The sequence below is a fragment of the Kogia breviceps genome, chromosome 7 (assembly GCF_026419965.1).
Source record: "Kogia breviceps isolate mKogBre1 chromosome 7, mKogBre1 haplotype 1, whole genome shotgun sequence".
Classification (NCBI taxonomy): Eukaryota; Metazoa; Chordata; class Mammalia; order Artiodactyla; family Physeteridae; genus Kogia; species Kogia breviceps.
The window spans coordinates 62156132-62171282 of NC_081316.1; the positions used below are offsets into that span (position 1 = coordinate 62156132).

Genomic DNA, 15151 nt, shown 5'->3' on the forward strand with positions numbered 1-15151 from the left:
TGAAATAGCAATACTTGTCTTAACATGTTGGTATCCACTCTGGCAGAAGCCAAAGAGGCATGTGCTTCTCTGTTTACATAGAATAAGACTAAGGGAAATTTTTTTCATGTGGTAATACTTTAGTTTCTCAAAAAGTAAAATCTTTGCTAACTAGATATGTTCATCTGATCTAGTCCTTTTCAAAGATGTACTTATTGCCTACAGAGCAAAAACTAATATATGGGCAGTCTTCAAAAAACTTATTCTTTTATCTCCTAGTGCCTTCTGTGAAAAATTATTTCAGGGAATAGAAGAATTTTTTGCTTAGTAATTGATATTCTGTTTACCACCTTCCTCTTACTCCTCTATCCTCACCTCCATCCCAGTGCTGTTTCAAAGGTTCAAAGTTCGGGGATCAGCATATTTTATAGAAAATGAATTAGTTATTTGACAAATTTTAATTGTCTAGTGTATGTCGTGCACTGGGTTAAGAACTGAGGGTACTATAATGAAACAAAAAATAGATAAGGTCACTCATGAAATTTACAGTCTAGTGAAAGAGATGGACATTAAACAAATAATTACATCTGTATATGTCATTTATTTTAATTTTAAGAGGCTCTATGAATAGTAGTACATGGTGTTATTAAAGACCCTAATGGGAGGATTGACCTGGAAGGTCGGAAGAAGACTGAAGCCAGTGTGAGGGGTTAGGGGAGGCAAGAGTTCTGTTTGTGACAACTGAAAGGACTATAGGCGGATGTATGCTTCTGGACCTTAGAGAAGAAGTCTGGGCAGGAGATACAAATTCGTGAATTGTGTGCCAATAGGTAATTAATTGAAAAGTAATTAATTGACTGAGGTGAGATCATTTACGGAGAATGTATACAGTGAGAAAAGAGATTCTACGACTACGGTTCAAAGAGTGCTAGTGTTTAATGAATAGCTAGTGTATATAGAAGGAGACAGAGGTAGAGATCCGATAAATAGGAAAACTAGGAGAATACAGTGTTAAATATTCCAAGAGGAGAGAGTATTTCAAGGAGTATTAAATAAAATTCAGACTCTTTTTACCGTGGTTTACAAGGAAGACCCTACGTGTTCTGATCCCTTCCAAACTCTTTGACCTCATCTCTTACCATTCGTCTTGCTGCTGGCCTACTTCTTGTCAGGCTCCTTCCTACCTTAGGACCTGTGTGCTTCGTATCCCCTTTGCTAAATGTCCCTCCCCCAGTTCATATGCTCATCAGAGAAGAGTAGCCAACCCTCCAGTCCCTTTAGCAGGATTGTTGTCAGACTCTATCGAACTTTGAATCTCATTATACAATTAAGATTAAATTTGCTTGGACCTCAAATTCAGTTCTAAATCAGATAATTAAAGAAAATTAATTTTGCAGAAATGTTTAGCAATTGTGGTAAGGAAGAATTTTTTAGATTTTACAGTACATCCTCGCTAAGACATCTTGTTAAGAGTTGATGAATGGTGAGAGATACATCTCTTTATAAACCCTTTCACCAAGTGTACTATTGCAAAGTAGAGGAAAGGGGGAAAGCTGAGAAGGAGGTGTCTGGTGTCCACTCTGTTAGGCATGTAGAAACAATGAGTGACAGATATGTCACAGTATTGATAATCCAGTGGATACAAAGCAGTAGTAAAATAGATGATTGTTTTCTGGATGATGGGAATACCACTTGACAAAGACTTTTAAAAGTCAGTTTAAAGTTGTCTGTGAGTTCACTTCAGTTCAGTGAATGTTTCCTGAATGACAGTAGGGAAGTGATAGGAGGTTGGGAGTGGGCAGCCTTAGGGAAAGTTGCTGATCCCCCTTACGCTGAAGGATAAGTTCTTCCCCAGCTAAAAAGGCAGTAATTTCTCTTTTCTTTCAAAATATAAAGATTAGCTCTTAAATTTCAGGGCCAGAAGGAATAAATGGCAAAGCAATCAGTGACTATTATAATAATCCACTTGCCAATTTAGGACTTCATAAAACTCCACACAAGGGAGAAGGTGACCTTTGTAGAACCTTTTTTTGGTAACTTTACTTTCTATTTTTAAAAAGCCATTTTTGTAGCTATCTTAGCTGATGTGTATTGAATGTACTTTTGTTATCTTAAACATCAACTCCAAGCTCATGGACTTTCCATATATAGCTTTCCTTTCTCCATAATTGGCACAAGAATGATTCTTAGGACTGAGTGTTTTCTTTTTCTGCTGGTCTCTTCTCACAGCAGTACTGGCCTTTCACCTGGTTTTGTATCTTATTTTAGTAATGGCCTTGTTCTCAGATCTTATTTTAACTATTGCTTGGGCCAAGCTTTGTTGCAAATTTCTTTCATGTGTGTGGAAGACTGAGGAAAAAGAAGAAATCAGCATAAATTAAAATAATTGTGATTTCACATGGACCTAGAAACAAAATTATTGTAAAAGATACTAGAGAATAATGCCAAACTGCCTGCACCTCCCACTCATGTAAGAATTTGAAGACCAGAAAGGCTAAATGTCTTGCTAAAGTTTACAAAATATTGATTAAAATTTATCTTCTCATTATTTGCATAAAAGCAACATATCCTAGGGAGCTATAATTTTAACACATAAAACAAATAAGCTATTCACAAGGAAGAGAAATATACCAAACTACTCACCCTAGTTATCTTTGAGAAGGCAAAGAGCACATATTACAAATTTTTCTCTCTTATTTACTGGGTTTGTCCATGTTCAGTTATGAGCATCATTATTTTAGTATCATAATGAAGGCTGTGATCATTAGAGTCAGAGCTAGATTTGAATCTGGCCTCTACTACTTGTTAGGCTATGACTCTGACTTTTGGAAAAGCTCTTAACCTCTCTGAACTTCTTTTTCTTAGACTGAAAAATAGAAGTAACAATATATCCTTTATTGAGTTATAATAAAGGAGTTAACTGTAAGGTTCTCACATCTAATGCCTGGCCCACAAGGAGCACTTGCTAATGGTAGCCACTATCACTACGACTACTTTCACTACTTTATTATAGAACACTGGACGCTGATGTGGGGTGATCTTTTTTTTTTTTTAATTGTACTCCCACTTTTTTCCTTTTATTTTTTTAACATCTTTATTGGAGTATAATTGGTTTACAATGGTGTGTTAGTTTCTGCTTTACAACAAAGTGAATCAGTTATACAAATACGCATGTTCCCATTATCTCTTCCCTCTTGCGTCTCTCTCCCTCCCACTCTCCCTATCCCACCCCTCTATTGAATGATTTAAACATTTATCTGCTTAACAACTTGATGCTAAATTAGGCAATTTGTCAACATACCTTCCAGCTTATTTTATCTTTTTGTTAATTCAGAGAAAGCACCATGGCCATTGATTTTTACTTACCCTATTAGAATAATACTTAACTTTTGGGTACCACAATTAGAATCTGATCCTTACTAAGATAAAAATCCTTGATCCTCTTCTATATTTTATGCAAGAGAGTTTACCCTGTATTGCTAGAGAAAATCATTAACCATTGTTAAATTAAAAATCCCTATTGTTAAACATCTTGGAGCTCCCTCCCTATCCATGTGAGAAGTAGGTGCCCTTGTGACTTGAATCTGTAGTTATTTTTAGGTACCGCTGTTTCCTCTGTATCTAGTACCTTAATACATATATACTGTGTCTCTTTCCATTGGCCTCCTTGTATTTCAGGATGATAAGTGCCCATTTCTTAGAAGTCTTCCTCAGAGCCTCCAAAGTAAATTCCACCTATGCCATGGAGTTTCTGTTTATGCCCTGGAAAATTTCAATAGAATATTCTTTGTTATTAGTGAACATCTGTATGTACAATTTCCTGTGATGCAGTGCCAGAAAAGAATGTCTTTTTATTTAATTAAATATACTATTGCCAACCTACCTAGAGATTGCATAGTCATAGATTAGAAGCTCGAGGTCTTGGAATTTTTGAATTTATTGTTTGGGGCAGACCTAAATTGTTTGACCCATTTTAGCTATTGAGTAACAGCCACAGTAAAATATATCTGAGTATTTTTCTGTACATTATTTGTAATGTTACTGTTTATAAGGATGTTGTGCTTTTCCAGTTTACAACTGAAAAAGCCTGTCATCCTCATTATTATTCATTCAACTTGAGCACCTGTTTTATCTTAGGCACTGAAGTTGCAAACATGAATAAAACATTATTCCTACTGTAGAAAATTTCATAGTTTATTGAGGGAGAAAGATACAAAATGCACAATTATATTTCCAAGTGATACAGTCTGTATAATAAATGTATAAACAAAGTGTTACAGTCATAGAAAGGAGGGAACAATAAATTTGGGGTGTATGGTAAGGTTACAAAGAGAAAGTGACATTTAAGTCAAGTCTTGAAGGATGGATGGGAATTTGCCATTCGGAGAGAGAGGGGACAGCCAATGAAAAAGCCTAAAGGCATGCGGGGTATGTAAGGAGAGTATCCTCAGTGTGCTGGAGAAAAGGCTTTGTGAAGGAAGGTCTAGTCAAAGTTAGGAGTTTGAATTTTAACCTTTGAGTAGGGGAGAACCATTGAAGATTTTTAAATTAGGGCTGATATAATCAGATTTGAGTTTGAAAACTTATAGTAGTTTGGGACTGGAGGAAGAAAGGCAGCTGGCAGACACAAGAGTTGACACTAAAACAATATTTGTGGAAATAAAGAAGAGTCTCTAGATCTGCAAGAGTTTTCCTAAGTATAAACAATATAATTCTATGATCAAATGATAGGGAAGTGTGTGGGTGGTGAGGGAGGGATGGGGATCTGGTTTGGGTGACGAGGTGGGTTAACTGAGATTAACAGAGCTGGGGAAAATGTACCGTTCATTATTTTGTTTTTGCTTGTTTTGGGGAGCAAGGCAAGAGTTTTCGTTTTGGACAAGGTAAGGTCAGTGTTTTTAGAAACATTCTAATAGGCAAGTCTGGATCTGAATCTTGGGAGAGAGGTTATCATAGTAATATTTTGAATTCTTACAGTTTATTTTTCCATTAAAAACTAAGATTCTCAGAGGTTAACTGATCATGGTCTCAGCAAGGTGGCTGTAGAACCAAAACATAAATTCCTAAGCTTCTTACCAGGTAGGCCTTAACTGAAACGGCCTTTGAAAGAAAAAATAAATCTCATGATTTCCACTATAATTGTTTTACTGTTTAATTTCCCAGAGTATCTTTACTTAAAAACAAAACAAAACAAAACAAAAAAAAACTGGTATGTATATCTACAATCCGTTTTCTGTACTGTTTTCTGATCTTGATATTATTTGACTGATGACAAATGAAGAATGTTGAGGATAACAGCTAAGGAACCCCAAACCTCTTGTTTTGTTCTAGCAAAACCTTAAAATTCAAAGATTATTTGGTCCTCGGGACTCCCCTGTGGCGCAGTGGTTAAGAATCTGCCTGCTGATGCAGGGGACACGGGTTCTGTCCCTGGTCCGGGAAGATTCCACATGCTGCAGAGCAGCTAAGCCCATGCACCACAACTGCTGAGCCCAAATGGCACAACTACTGAAGCCCGCAGGCCTAGAGCCAGTGCTCAGCAACAAGAGAAGCCACTGCAATGAGAAGCCCACACAGTGCAACAAAGAGTAGCCCCAGCTCACTGCAACTAGAGAAAACCTATGCACAACAACGAACACCCAACTCAGCCAAAAATAAATAAATTATTTTTAAAAAGATTACATGATCCTTAGGAAATATTCATTACTTCATATATGCTTGATCTAATCTTGTTGTTGCCCTCTTCCCATGTGAAGGAGACTGTAAGTGTTAAAGAATGAAGGTGTCATGTTCACTTCTCTGCAGAAATTTAAAAATAAGAATATTTTTTCCATTTATGTTGTTGAGCTATAGCCCTTCTTGAAAACCAGAGAGTAAAGCAGACAGTTATTCAAAATCCACCCCACCCCCAAGTATCAGGGGTCACCGAGCATTGATTAAAACTCCTAGGTGGGCGTAAAGGCTTGAGTAGGCCTAACAAGGCAAATCACCATACATATCTGATATTTTTTTTCATATATTTAGAAAATGATTGGCTTGCCCTTTCCACATGAAATTCTGGTTTTAACTGTTACTATCTAGATTCTCTGTGTGGCTTCTTGGGCTGTGGTATTTTTCCTTTACTTTGTTCTCAATTGCTGTGAAATGTAGTTGCCTGCTGTTTAAGGCAGCTGCAGTAGAGTGCATCCAGAAGTGGTTATAATTCTATATTTAGTAAGCCATAGGGTTTCTAAAGCATTTGCAAATTCCTTTGGAATAAAATGGTTTCTATAAATGTAACATTTTTAATGAAACTATTATAATCACCCATTAAAGAAATGTAGCAGCTAATGTGTGTGGATTTGTGGACAAGACAGAGGTGCAGAACTTTTTTTTTTTCCTTAAGAGCTTACTGAATATTTTAAATACTTAAAATTAATCATGTGAATCCTATTTTTACACTGTTAATCTTGAATTGCAGAGCTTTTACTCAAGTGTTTACCTTTGGTCCAACATTCCGAGCAGAGAATTCTCAGAGCCGGAGACACCTGGCAGAGTTTTATATGGTAGAAGCAGAGATTTCTTTTCTTGAGAGCCTTCAAGATCTCATGCAGGTAGGTACTCAAGTTTTACAATAGTTTCTAAATATCAGGCATCTGTGACATTAAAATGCCTCTGTATACATTTTTACGTCCGACATCTGTGCCTTACAGGTGTTCATAGAATGAAGAAGGTGGAGAACTACTTAATTTAATAAACATCTACTGAATGCTGTTAGTGTAATAGTTTTTAAAGTACAGGCATCAAACAGATTTAAGTTCATGTCCAAGCTCTGCCATTAACTTTGTTATTATGTTACCTAACCTTAGTGATCTTTAACTTCCTCAGCTATAAAATGAGAATAATAGTAGCTATTTCATTAGGTTATTGTGAGAAGTAAATGAATTATGTATGTATAATGTAGAGCATCTAGTATTGGGGTCTGGCACAAAGCAGGCTTAGTAAATAGTAGCTCTTGATATTTGCTAGGCAAATAAACAAAACGTCTTTATAGTTAGAGAAACATTTCTATAGCTATAGTATTAGAAAGCATCCACAGGAGCTGTCAGAGCTCTGGGACAGGGATGAAGCTGAAGATACAGTCAAGAGTCAGCTCATGAAAGAAAGACTGTATTTAAACGCCATGCAGAGGAGTTTGAACTTAATCCAAAAGATAAAGGAGAAAGTTCTCAGCTGGGAAAGACCATGGTCAGAGTTATGTTTTAGAAGTATCTCTCTAGCAGCATTATGAAAAATGATTTAGAGGGAGATAAAAATAGGGGTGGGAGCCTTTTCAGGAGGCTGTGGCCATAAATCCATATAGAGCACACAAGTCTGGAGATGGATGGACCAGGATTTGATTCTTAGCTCCATCACTTACTGGCTATGTGACCTAAGACATGGGACTTAATTTCTCTGAGCCTCAGTTTTCTCATCTATAAAATGGTAATAATAATTCCTATTTCATAGGTTATTTCATAGGATTAGACAGATAATATATATAAGGCACTTAGCATAGTTCATGACACTTAGTAAGTACCCAGAATGTGTTAACTGTTGTTATTAATTCTCTATCCACTACCATTTTGGTTAATATCTTAGTTTGGAATTCTAATTACAGGATGTTTATTTTAGCAATTTTCATCAACTCTTACTTCTTTCATTCTATTCTTATTCACCCAGTAAATGACCTAGTTCCACTTAAAACAGAAATACCATGTATACTTCCAAATAGAATGGAGTCACAATTTTATTATCCTGTCTTAGGTTGGATTTCCTAGTAAATAAACCCTAAAGCAGAGATTTGTGTGCAGGTATTACTGGGAAATGCTCTCAAGAGAAATATCTGTGAGGAAAGGAGGAAAGCAGCATTGGGCAGAGGGACAAGTTAAACTGTGATGCATTTACAAACAGATGCCTTAGCCAGTTCCGTGAGAAACTTTGGAGCTAGAATGGCCTTTTCGTAGTTGTCCCATAGGAGGGCAAGTGCCTCCTCCTGTGAGCCAGTCATTGGATGTGGGCTAGCTTGGGAAGAGGTGTAACCTTGGGTAAGGCAGTCCTCCTGGCCTGTGTAGTTCCTGAAGAGGGACCCAACTATGTACCATCAGCAGTTCCTGTTCCTAGCGGATAAAGGTCTTGGTCCTGGGGGCTTCCCTGGTGGCGCAGTGGTTGAGAGTCCGCCTGCCGATGCAGGGGACACGGGTTTGTGCCCCGGTCCGGGAGGATCCCACGTGCCGCGAAGCGGCTGGGCCCGTGAGCCATGGCCGCTGAGCCTGTGCGTCCGGAGCCTGCGCTCCGCAATGGGAGGGGCCACAGCGGTGAGAGGCCCGCGTACCACAAAAAAAAAAAAAAAAAGATCTTGGTCCTGAAGGGATGTTGTGGCCACACCACAGTGTCCACTTACATATACCCCTTTAACATCTCCCACTGATTTCTCTAGACCAGTGTCCCCCAGGGGATATTTTTGGTGTCCCTACTAGGGAGTGGGTGGGGGAGTAGGGAAGATGGGTTGCTACTGGCATCTAGTGGGTAAAGGCTAGGGATGTTGTTCAGTATCCTGCAATGCACAGCCCCCTCCCCGCCAGCGAAGAATTATCTGGCCAAAAATGTCAATAGGAACACTGTTGAGTTAATCCCTTTCTAGATTTAGGGATTCAGAATCTGAGCCTCACCGAGTCAGTAAAATTCCTTAATCAGCTTTCAGTTTGAGCTCACCACCCAATTCTTTATTATTCTTTCACTCAGGCAATGAGAGTATTGTAAAGAATGGAACCACACGTTTTACCTCCTATTTCTGCCTTGTCCCTGTCTCCACTGCCCAATGTAATACCACAGGGAAAGATTATAAAGATAATACATAGATTGTTAGAATTTATTAAACATTATAATCTTTGCTCTATAATTATGTATTCTAAAACTAAGTAATTCTTATTTATTTGATACTCCACTGAGTGGTACTCAGGGCATACACTATTGAATAGTTTAATTAATTGGAATATAAACTTTTTCCTAAAGACAGAGAGAAAGGTATATTCTTCCCAAAAATAAGCTCCTGCTTCTCTCAGTTTTCTCCCTTTGATAAATTGAATTCTGTGGAAATTATTATCTTGATGAAGAGCGGTCTCTTAAATATTAAATCAGAATATTGTAACAGGATATTTTCCTCTTATGAGGTATAAGCAATTAAATATTATTATTTTAGTGCTATTGAGAAATACATTTTTTAAAACATGAGGGTTATGTTAACCCTTCAGTTAAGTTTCTGTTTTATTATAAATATATTTATAGAGTATAGTCTGAAAGTCAAGGTTAGAAAAGCCAGTGATATCCTTCTTCAAATGGAAATGTTCTGCCCATGAAAGACACTGCTTTAACAGCCCCAGTTGTCGAAGTCTTCATCTTACCGATTGTGTATTGTGTCCCTCAACAATGCAAGCATACTATCCAACCTACCTGTTCTTTTTTCCTCTCAATATACATTGGCTTTTTGCAGTGATTGAGGGATGTAATGCTTCATAAATCATTCAGTTACTTAGTGATTTCTTTATCTCACTGCTAGATTGAAGGTGGTTATAGCCTCAAGGCAAAACATCTTTAGCCTCCTTTTGCTCTTCTTTCATCAAGTTATTCCTTACTTCTCTATAAAATATATGTATAATATAAAAATGCAAAGTATATATAAAAAGAAATAAAAAATATTTTATGTATGTACATAAATCTATCTGGTTGTCACTTGATAATTAAGTTCTTTCCTATATCTGACCATGTTAAATTACTCAGACGCTTATGCCCCACTGTGTTTCCAGTGTTGATAGGGTATCCAGTGATTCAGAGAGGAAAGGAAGCTACCTGCTTTGGGGGCAGCCTGGTCTTAATCCATGTATGTGTCTTTATGAGGACACATCTGGAAATCACAATATGATTTCATCGACATCAAAACAAAAATTTTAGTTTGGATTAAAAATATTTTAGAAATATTTTTCATTCCAGTCACTTTTTTCTTCTGAGACAAAGTTTTTTCCATGAGACTTTTATGGACACCCCTGGTAGAACGAATTCTTATACACTGATTTGTGTCGTTACTTCATACTTTAGCAAAGCAAAAATGTATGTATTTAGATGTAGATAGATCTCATTGCTTCTCTAATCTTAAAGTTTACTTTCATTTACCAATGACTGAATGAAGCACTTTTCAAAATGTTCCACTCTTCACAACTGATGTTTGTTGTGCGCTTCTCTGAGCTGGGCACTAAGCAAAGTCTTATACATGGATTATCTCATATAATTCTCACAACAATCCTGTAAGCTAGGTACTGTTAACTGTCCTGACTCTACAAGTGAATATACTGAAATTTAGAGAGGCATCAGTTTGTTTTAGCTGTTCATTTGACAACCCACTTCAGTACCAGTATTGAAACTGTTAACAGAAGGTTCAGACGTTGTTCTTTTTTTTTTTTTTTTTTTAACCTTCTCTGAGAAGTTGTGATGCCCCCTCTAATCAATCTGGAAACTGAATTAACTTGCTGTAGTATATTCAGGAAGTAAGAAGCCTACTGGATTTATAGCCATTGAAACCTGGAGAGCAGTCCTTACAGGGCCCTAAACAGGTTTTTCATGAAGCTTACATGTCAGGCAATTCTGTATCATTTCTCTTAGGTTATGGAGGGCCTCTTCAAGACTACAACAATGACAGTTCTCTCAAATTGTCCTGAAGATGTTGAACTGTGTCACAAATTCATAGCTCCTGGCCAAAAGGTAATTAGCTTTGTGGATGAAGCCCTTTAAATATGTTAATTATATGTAAGGAATATAATTACATTTAATACATTTTCTTTTTTTCTCTTTTCTTACCAAGGACAGATTAGAACATATGCTAAAAAACAACTTTCTAATGTAAGTAGATATTATACTTTCTCTGAACTTTATTCATAATTATCATCATATTTATCACACTGTATTAAATTTTTTTGTTTGTATATCTGCTATCACACTCCCTAGACTCAAGGAAAACCCGTATTTTAATTATTTTTATAGCTCTTATGTCTGGTTCATAGTTGATAATCAGTGTTTCATGAATAAGTAAATGAATAAATCATAGCAAGATAATGATCATAGTAATTATTAACTATATTCCTACAATTCAGACTAATACTTTAGTAATCAAAATCTGGCTTGATTAAAAACCATGCTTTTAAGATAGATACATGTAATGTCTGCCCCTCTGTTTTTCTCTTATTTCAGTCTTCCTTCTTTTTCTTTACCTTCACTTGCTAAAATCTGAAAATATATTCTGAATTGGTTTTTTTAGCCACTATTTTAAAACCTAAAGATCTGTGTTTTACATATAGCACATACATTGCTTCATTTCCACTATAATCCTGTTCAAGTAAAACTTGATATTGGGGGCTTCCCTGGTGGCGCAGTGGTTGAGAATCCGCCTGCCGATGCAGGGGATACGGGTTTGTGCCCCGGTCCGGGAAGATCCCACATGCCGCGGAGCAGCTGGGCCCGTGAGCCATGGCCGCTGAGCCTGTGCGTCCGGAGCCTGCGCTCCACAACGGGAAAAAACTTGATATTGGACTGGTTGTTTATTCAACCAACCATATTAATCAGATAGGCTATTCTTTTCACAGTTTATTATGAAACACATACTTGATATGGACAAAACAACAAGCAACTTCTTATATGCAGTACAAATAATTCATATAAGACTTAGTATTCAGGGTATTACAATGTGTAGAGGAGGTAAGTTTGATAATCTGAAGAAAAGAAAATTGTCTCTGAACATAAGTTAATATCATTTTTCCCTTGCTATCTTAAGTTTAGGAAGTTTTTCTTCTAAGAGATTAAAGAATTCAACCTGTCCTTGAGAAGGAGAATAAGAAAAACTTGGCAGACTTAACTGAGCTGAGAATATCAGGTATCAGCCTAGACCTTCAGGCTACCAGTTAAAAATGATGAGTCGTTGAGCCTGACCCAATAACAAGGCAGCAGCTGTGGAATCAGAAAAGGAGGAAATAGGAGCCCTGTGATAGAGAATCTAAGGGCAATGAAGTACAAGTGAAGGCTTTTGAGACTTTTCCTTTCACTTAAATGTATATTGAATGTTTACTATGTTCCAGGCATTGTCCTAAAATCTAAAAACTGTTAAAAAACAGTGGACAAAGCAGATAAAATTCCATGCCTTCACTGAGCTTATATTTCTGGTGGAGGTAATAATAGCCAAGAGACAAGATAAATAAGTAAAACATATAGTCTGTGAAAATGAGTAATACTTTCGGGGAAAAAAAACCAGAGAAGAGAAAGAAGATAAGACAAAGGAAGAATGAGGAGGTAAAAATTTTAGATAACATGGCAGGGAAGATCTCACTGAGATGATTTTTGAGTAAAGATCTCAAGAAAGTAAAGTAAGAGAACTAGTTATATGGGTAAGTGGAAAAACAATATTCCAGGCAGAGGGAATAACAAGTACAAAGACCCTGAGGTTGGAGCATGCCTGATGTGTTCAAGTAATAGTGAAGAGTGAGTAAGGGAAGAGGATACGAAGATAAAGTAAGAAAGGATGAGGGAGGTGGGGAAATCAGGTGGGGCCTTGTAGGGTACTGTGAAGAGTTTGGATTTTTACTTGGGTGAGGTGGGGAAGCTATTGAAGGGTTCTGTGCAGAGATCTGACAAGATCTCAATTGAATTTAATAGGATCGCTCTGGCTATCTGTTGAGAATAGGCTGTAGTAGGACAAAAGTGAGAGCAGCAAAGCAAGTAGGAGATTGTTACAGTCATCTAGTTGCAAGTAGATGGTGGTTTGAACCTGTGTAAGTCAGGGTTCTCCAGAGAAATAAGACCAACACGATGTGTGTATATAAAGATTTATTTTAAGGAATTAGCTCACACAATTGTAGAGGCTGGGCAAGTTAAAAATCTGTTGGAGTGCTCCAGCAGGCTGGAGACTCAAGGAAGAGCCAAGTCAAAGGCAGTCTGCTGGCAGATTCCTTCTTTCTTGGAGGAGGCCAGTCTTTGTTCTAGCAAGGCCTTCACCTGGTTGGATGTTGTTATGGAAGGTAATCTTCTTTACTCAGGATCCACTGATTTAAATGTTAACCTCATCCAAAAAAACACCATCTCAGAAATATCCTGAATGTTTGACCAAATATCTGAGTACTGTAGCCCAGCCAACTTGATACATGAGGTTAACCATCACAGACCAGGATGGTAACAATGGAAGTAGGCAAAATTGTCCTATTCTGGATATATTTTAAAGATACAGCAAACAGGATTTACTGAGAGTGAAAATGAGAGAGAAGGAGAGTTAAGAGTGACTTCAAGCCTTTTGATTTACACAGCTGTAGAAATGGAGTTGCTATTAACAGAGATGGGGGAAGCCATAGAGTAGTGGGGGGGGTGTGGAGAGAGAGGGGTGATATCAGGCTCATCATCATGAGGTGTCATGTTAAGATTGAGATACTTTTCAGACATCCAGTTGTAGATGTTGGGTAGGCAGTTTGAGTGTATGGGCCTAGAGTCTACAGGAGAGTTATGGACATAAGCATATTGATAGAAGTTGTAATTAAGTAGGTAAGGAAAGACGTAAATTAGGCATCCCAAGGAATCTGTACTGGTAACAGAAAACTAGGGAGATCTTAAGAGAAGTTATCCAACTTCTATCTAATGAACAAGATCTAAGGGGGGGGGGAATATCCACCATTTATTGAATATTTACTATGTGCCAGACAGCGATAAACTTTAAATACATTGTATTTCATTTTATCTTCACAACAACTCTGTGAGTAGTTATTGTTGCCCTTCTGTAGATTAAGAATCAACTCAAAGAAAATTAGGTGAGTAAAAGATGAAGTGGGGATTCAAACTCAGGGTCATCTGATTTCAAAGCTCATGCTTTCAACCAGTGTACTTCATATATCTGAAAGGGCACTGGAATTAATGCTAGAGTAGTTGTAGCTCCCCCACTATCTTTATGACCCTTATGTATCATCTAACTGTTGTGCTTCAGGATCCATGTCTGTAAAATACTGAGGATGGGAACATGGGCTGTGCCATAACAGTCATGGCTATCACCATCCTCCATTGCACACAGTTGTGGATTAAATTTATATGTGTGATTTTTATTTTTTATTTTTTTTGGTGTTGTCACCTCCGCATGGTCAGAGGCTTGTTTGTTTTACTTATGCACTGAGTATAGTGAACTATGTTTCAGAGGACCTGGATTCTAGTCCTGGCTCTACCACTTATTAGCCATTAATGAATGAATTCATATTTTTCAACAAATATTTATTGACTGCCTTCTATGAGTTAGGTACTGTGCTAGTCATTGAGGATTCAGTAGTGAAAATAGGCATGGATAAGTCCTTTTATGGAGTTTAGCATCTAGAGAAAAAGATGAATAGTTAAATATTTGCATGAATAATTATTTAATTACAACTACAAATTTGACCAATAGTAAATCTTTAACCTTTCTGAGCTTCAGTTTTCTCATCTATGAAGTAATAACTTGTCTGTCTTATTTTGTTGAAATGTTCAAATGCTGCTTAAGCAATATGTCAAAGACTAGATAACTTGAAAACCCTCCTGCTACAAAACATCTAAAAATGCTAGTTAAAATATTATTAAATCCTTTTAAATGCATTGTTGAGTTCACTAGAATATATGAGAAGTTCCAGGAGCTAGAAACAGAGGGGACAGAACACCAGAGAGTGTACGTAAAGTACATGATGCTGAGGATTCTCAGGGTGAAGGGTACCACAGGTGGAGGGGGTTTGTAGTCTTTGAAACCAGAGATTTTAAAAGCCATGAGAGAATATGAGAGTAGACCTAAGCATGATGAATTAGAATCAAGATGCACCCTGAAATAACACATACATACATGCGCACACCCACACTCAAGAAACCATATGACTTGTATTCTTTTGAATAGATTTCAGTGTTCTTGAGTACTTGTTACAGTTGTTTTATATGAAAGTATATTATTTAAAGAACTTGTGTAGTCTTTGAATTTAGCCTTTATCAAGCAGAAATAGAACACACTTATTTTACATTACCTTTATAGTATTAAGTCTTTAAAAATATAGAGTCCTGGGCTTCCCTGGTGGCGCAGTGGTTGAGAGTCCGCCTGCCGATGCAGGGGACACGGGTTCGTGCC

At 37.2% G+C, this 15151-nt stretch overlaps 1 protein-coding gene across 6 annotated transcripts in view; it reads left to right on the forward strand.

The window, feature by feature from the left end:
• Positions 1-15151, forward strand: part of NARS2 (asparaginyl-tRNA synthetase 2, mitochondrial) — a 144830-nt gene that overhangs the window by 104028 nt on the left and 25651 nt on the right. For 5 of the 6 annotated variants that reach the window (XR_010841395.1, XM_059068149.2, XM_059068150.2 and 2 more), the window contains 3 exons: positions 6440-6572; positions 10654-10752; positions 10853-10890. Coding sequence is in view for 5 of the 6 variants with exons in the window: in XM_059068149.2 (XP_058924132.1) it covers positions 6440-6572; positions 10654-10752; positions 10853-10890 (270 nt within the window). In the remaining variant the exon portion in view is untranslated. The remainder of the gene's footprint in view (positions 1-6439; positions 6573-10653; positions 10753-10852; positions 10891-15151) is intronic. The other variant, XM_067038422.1, reaches the window with a different exon arrangement.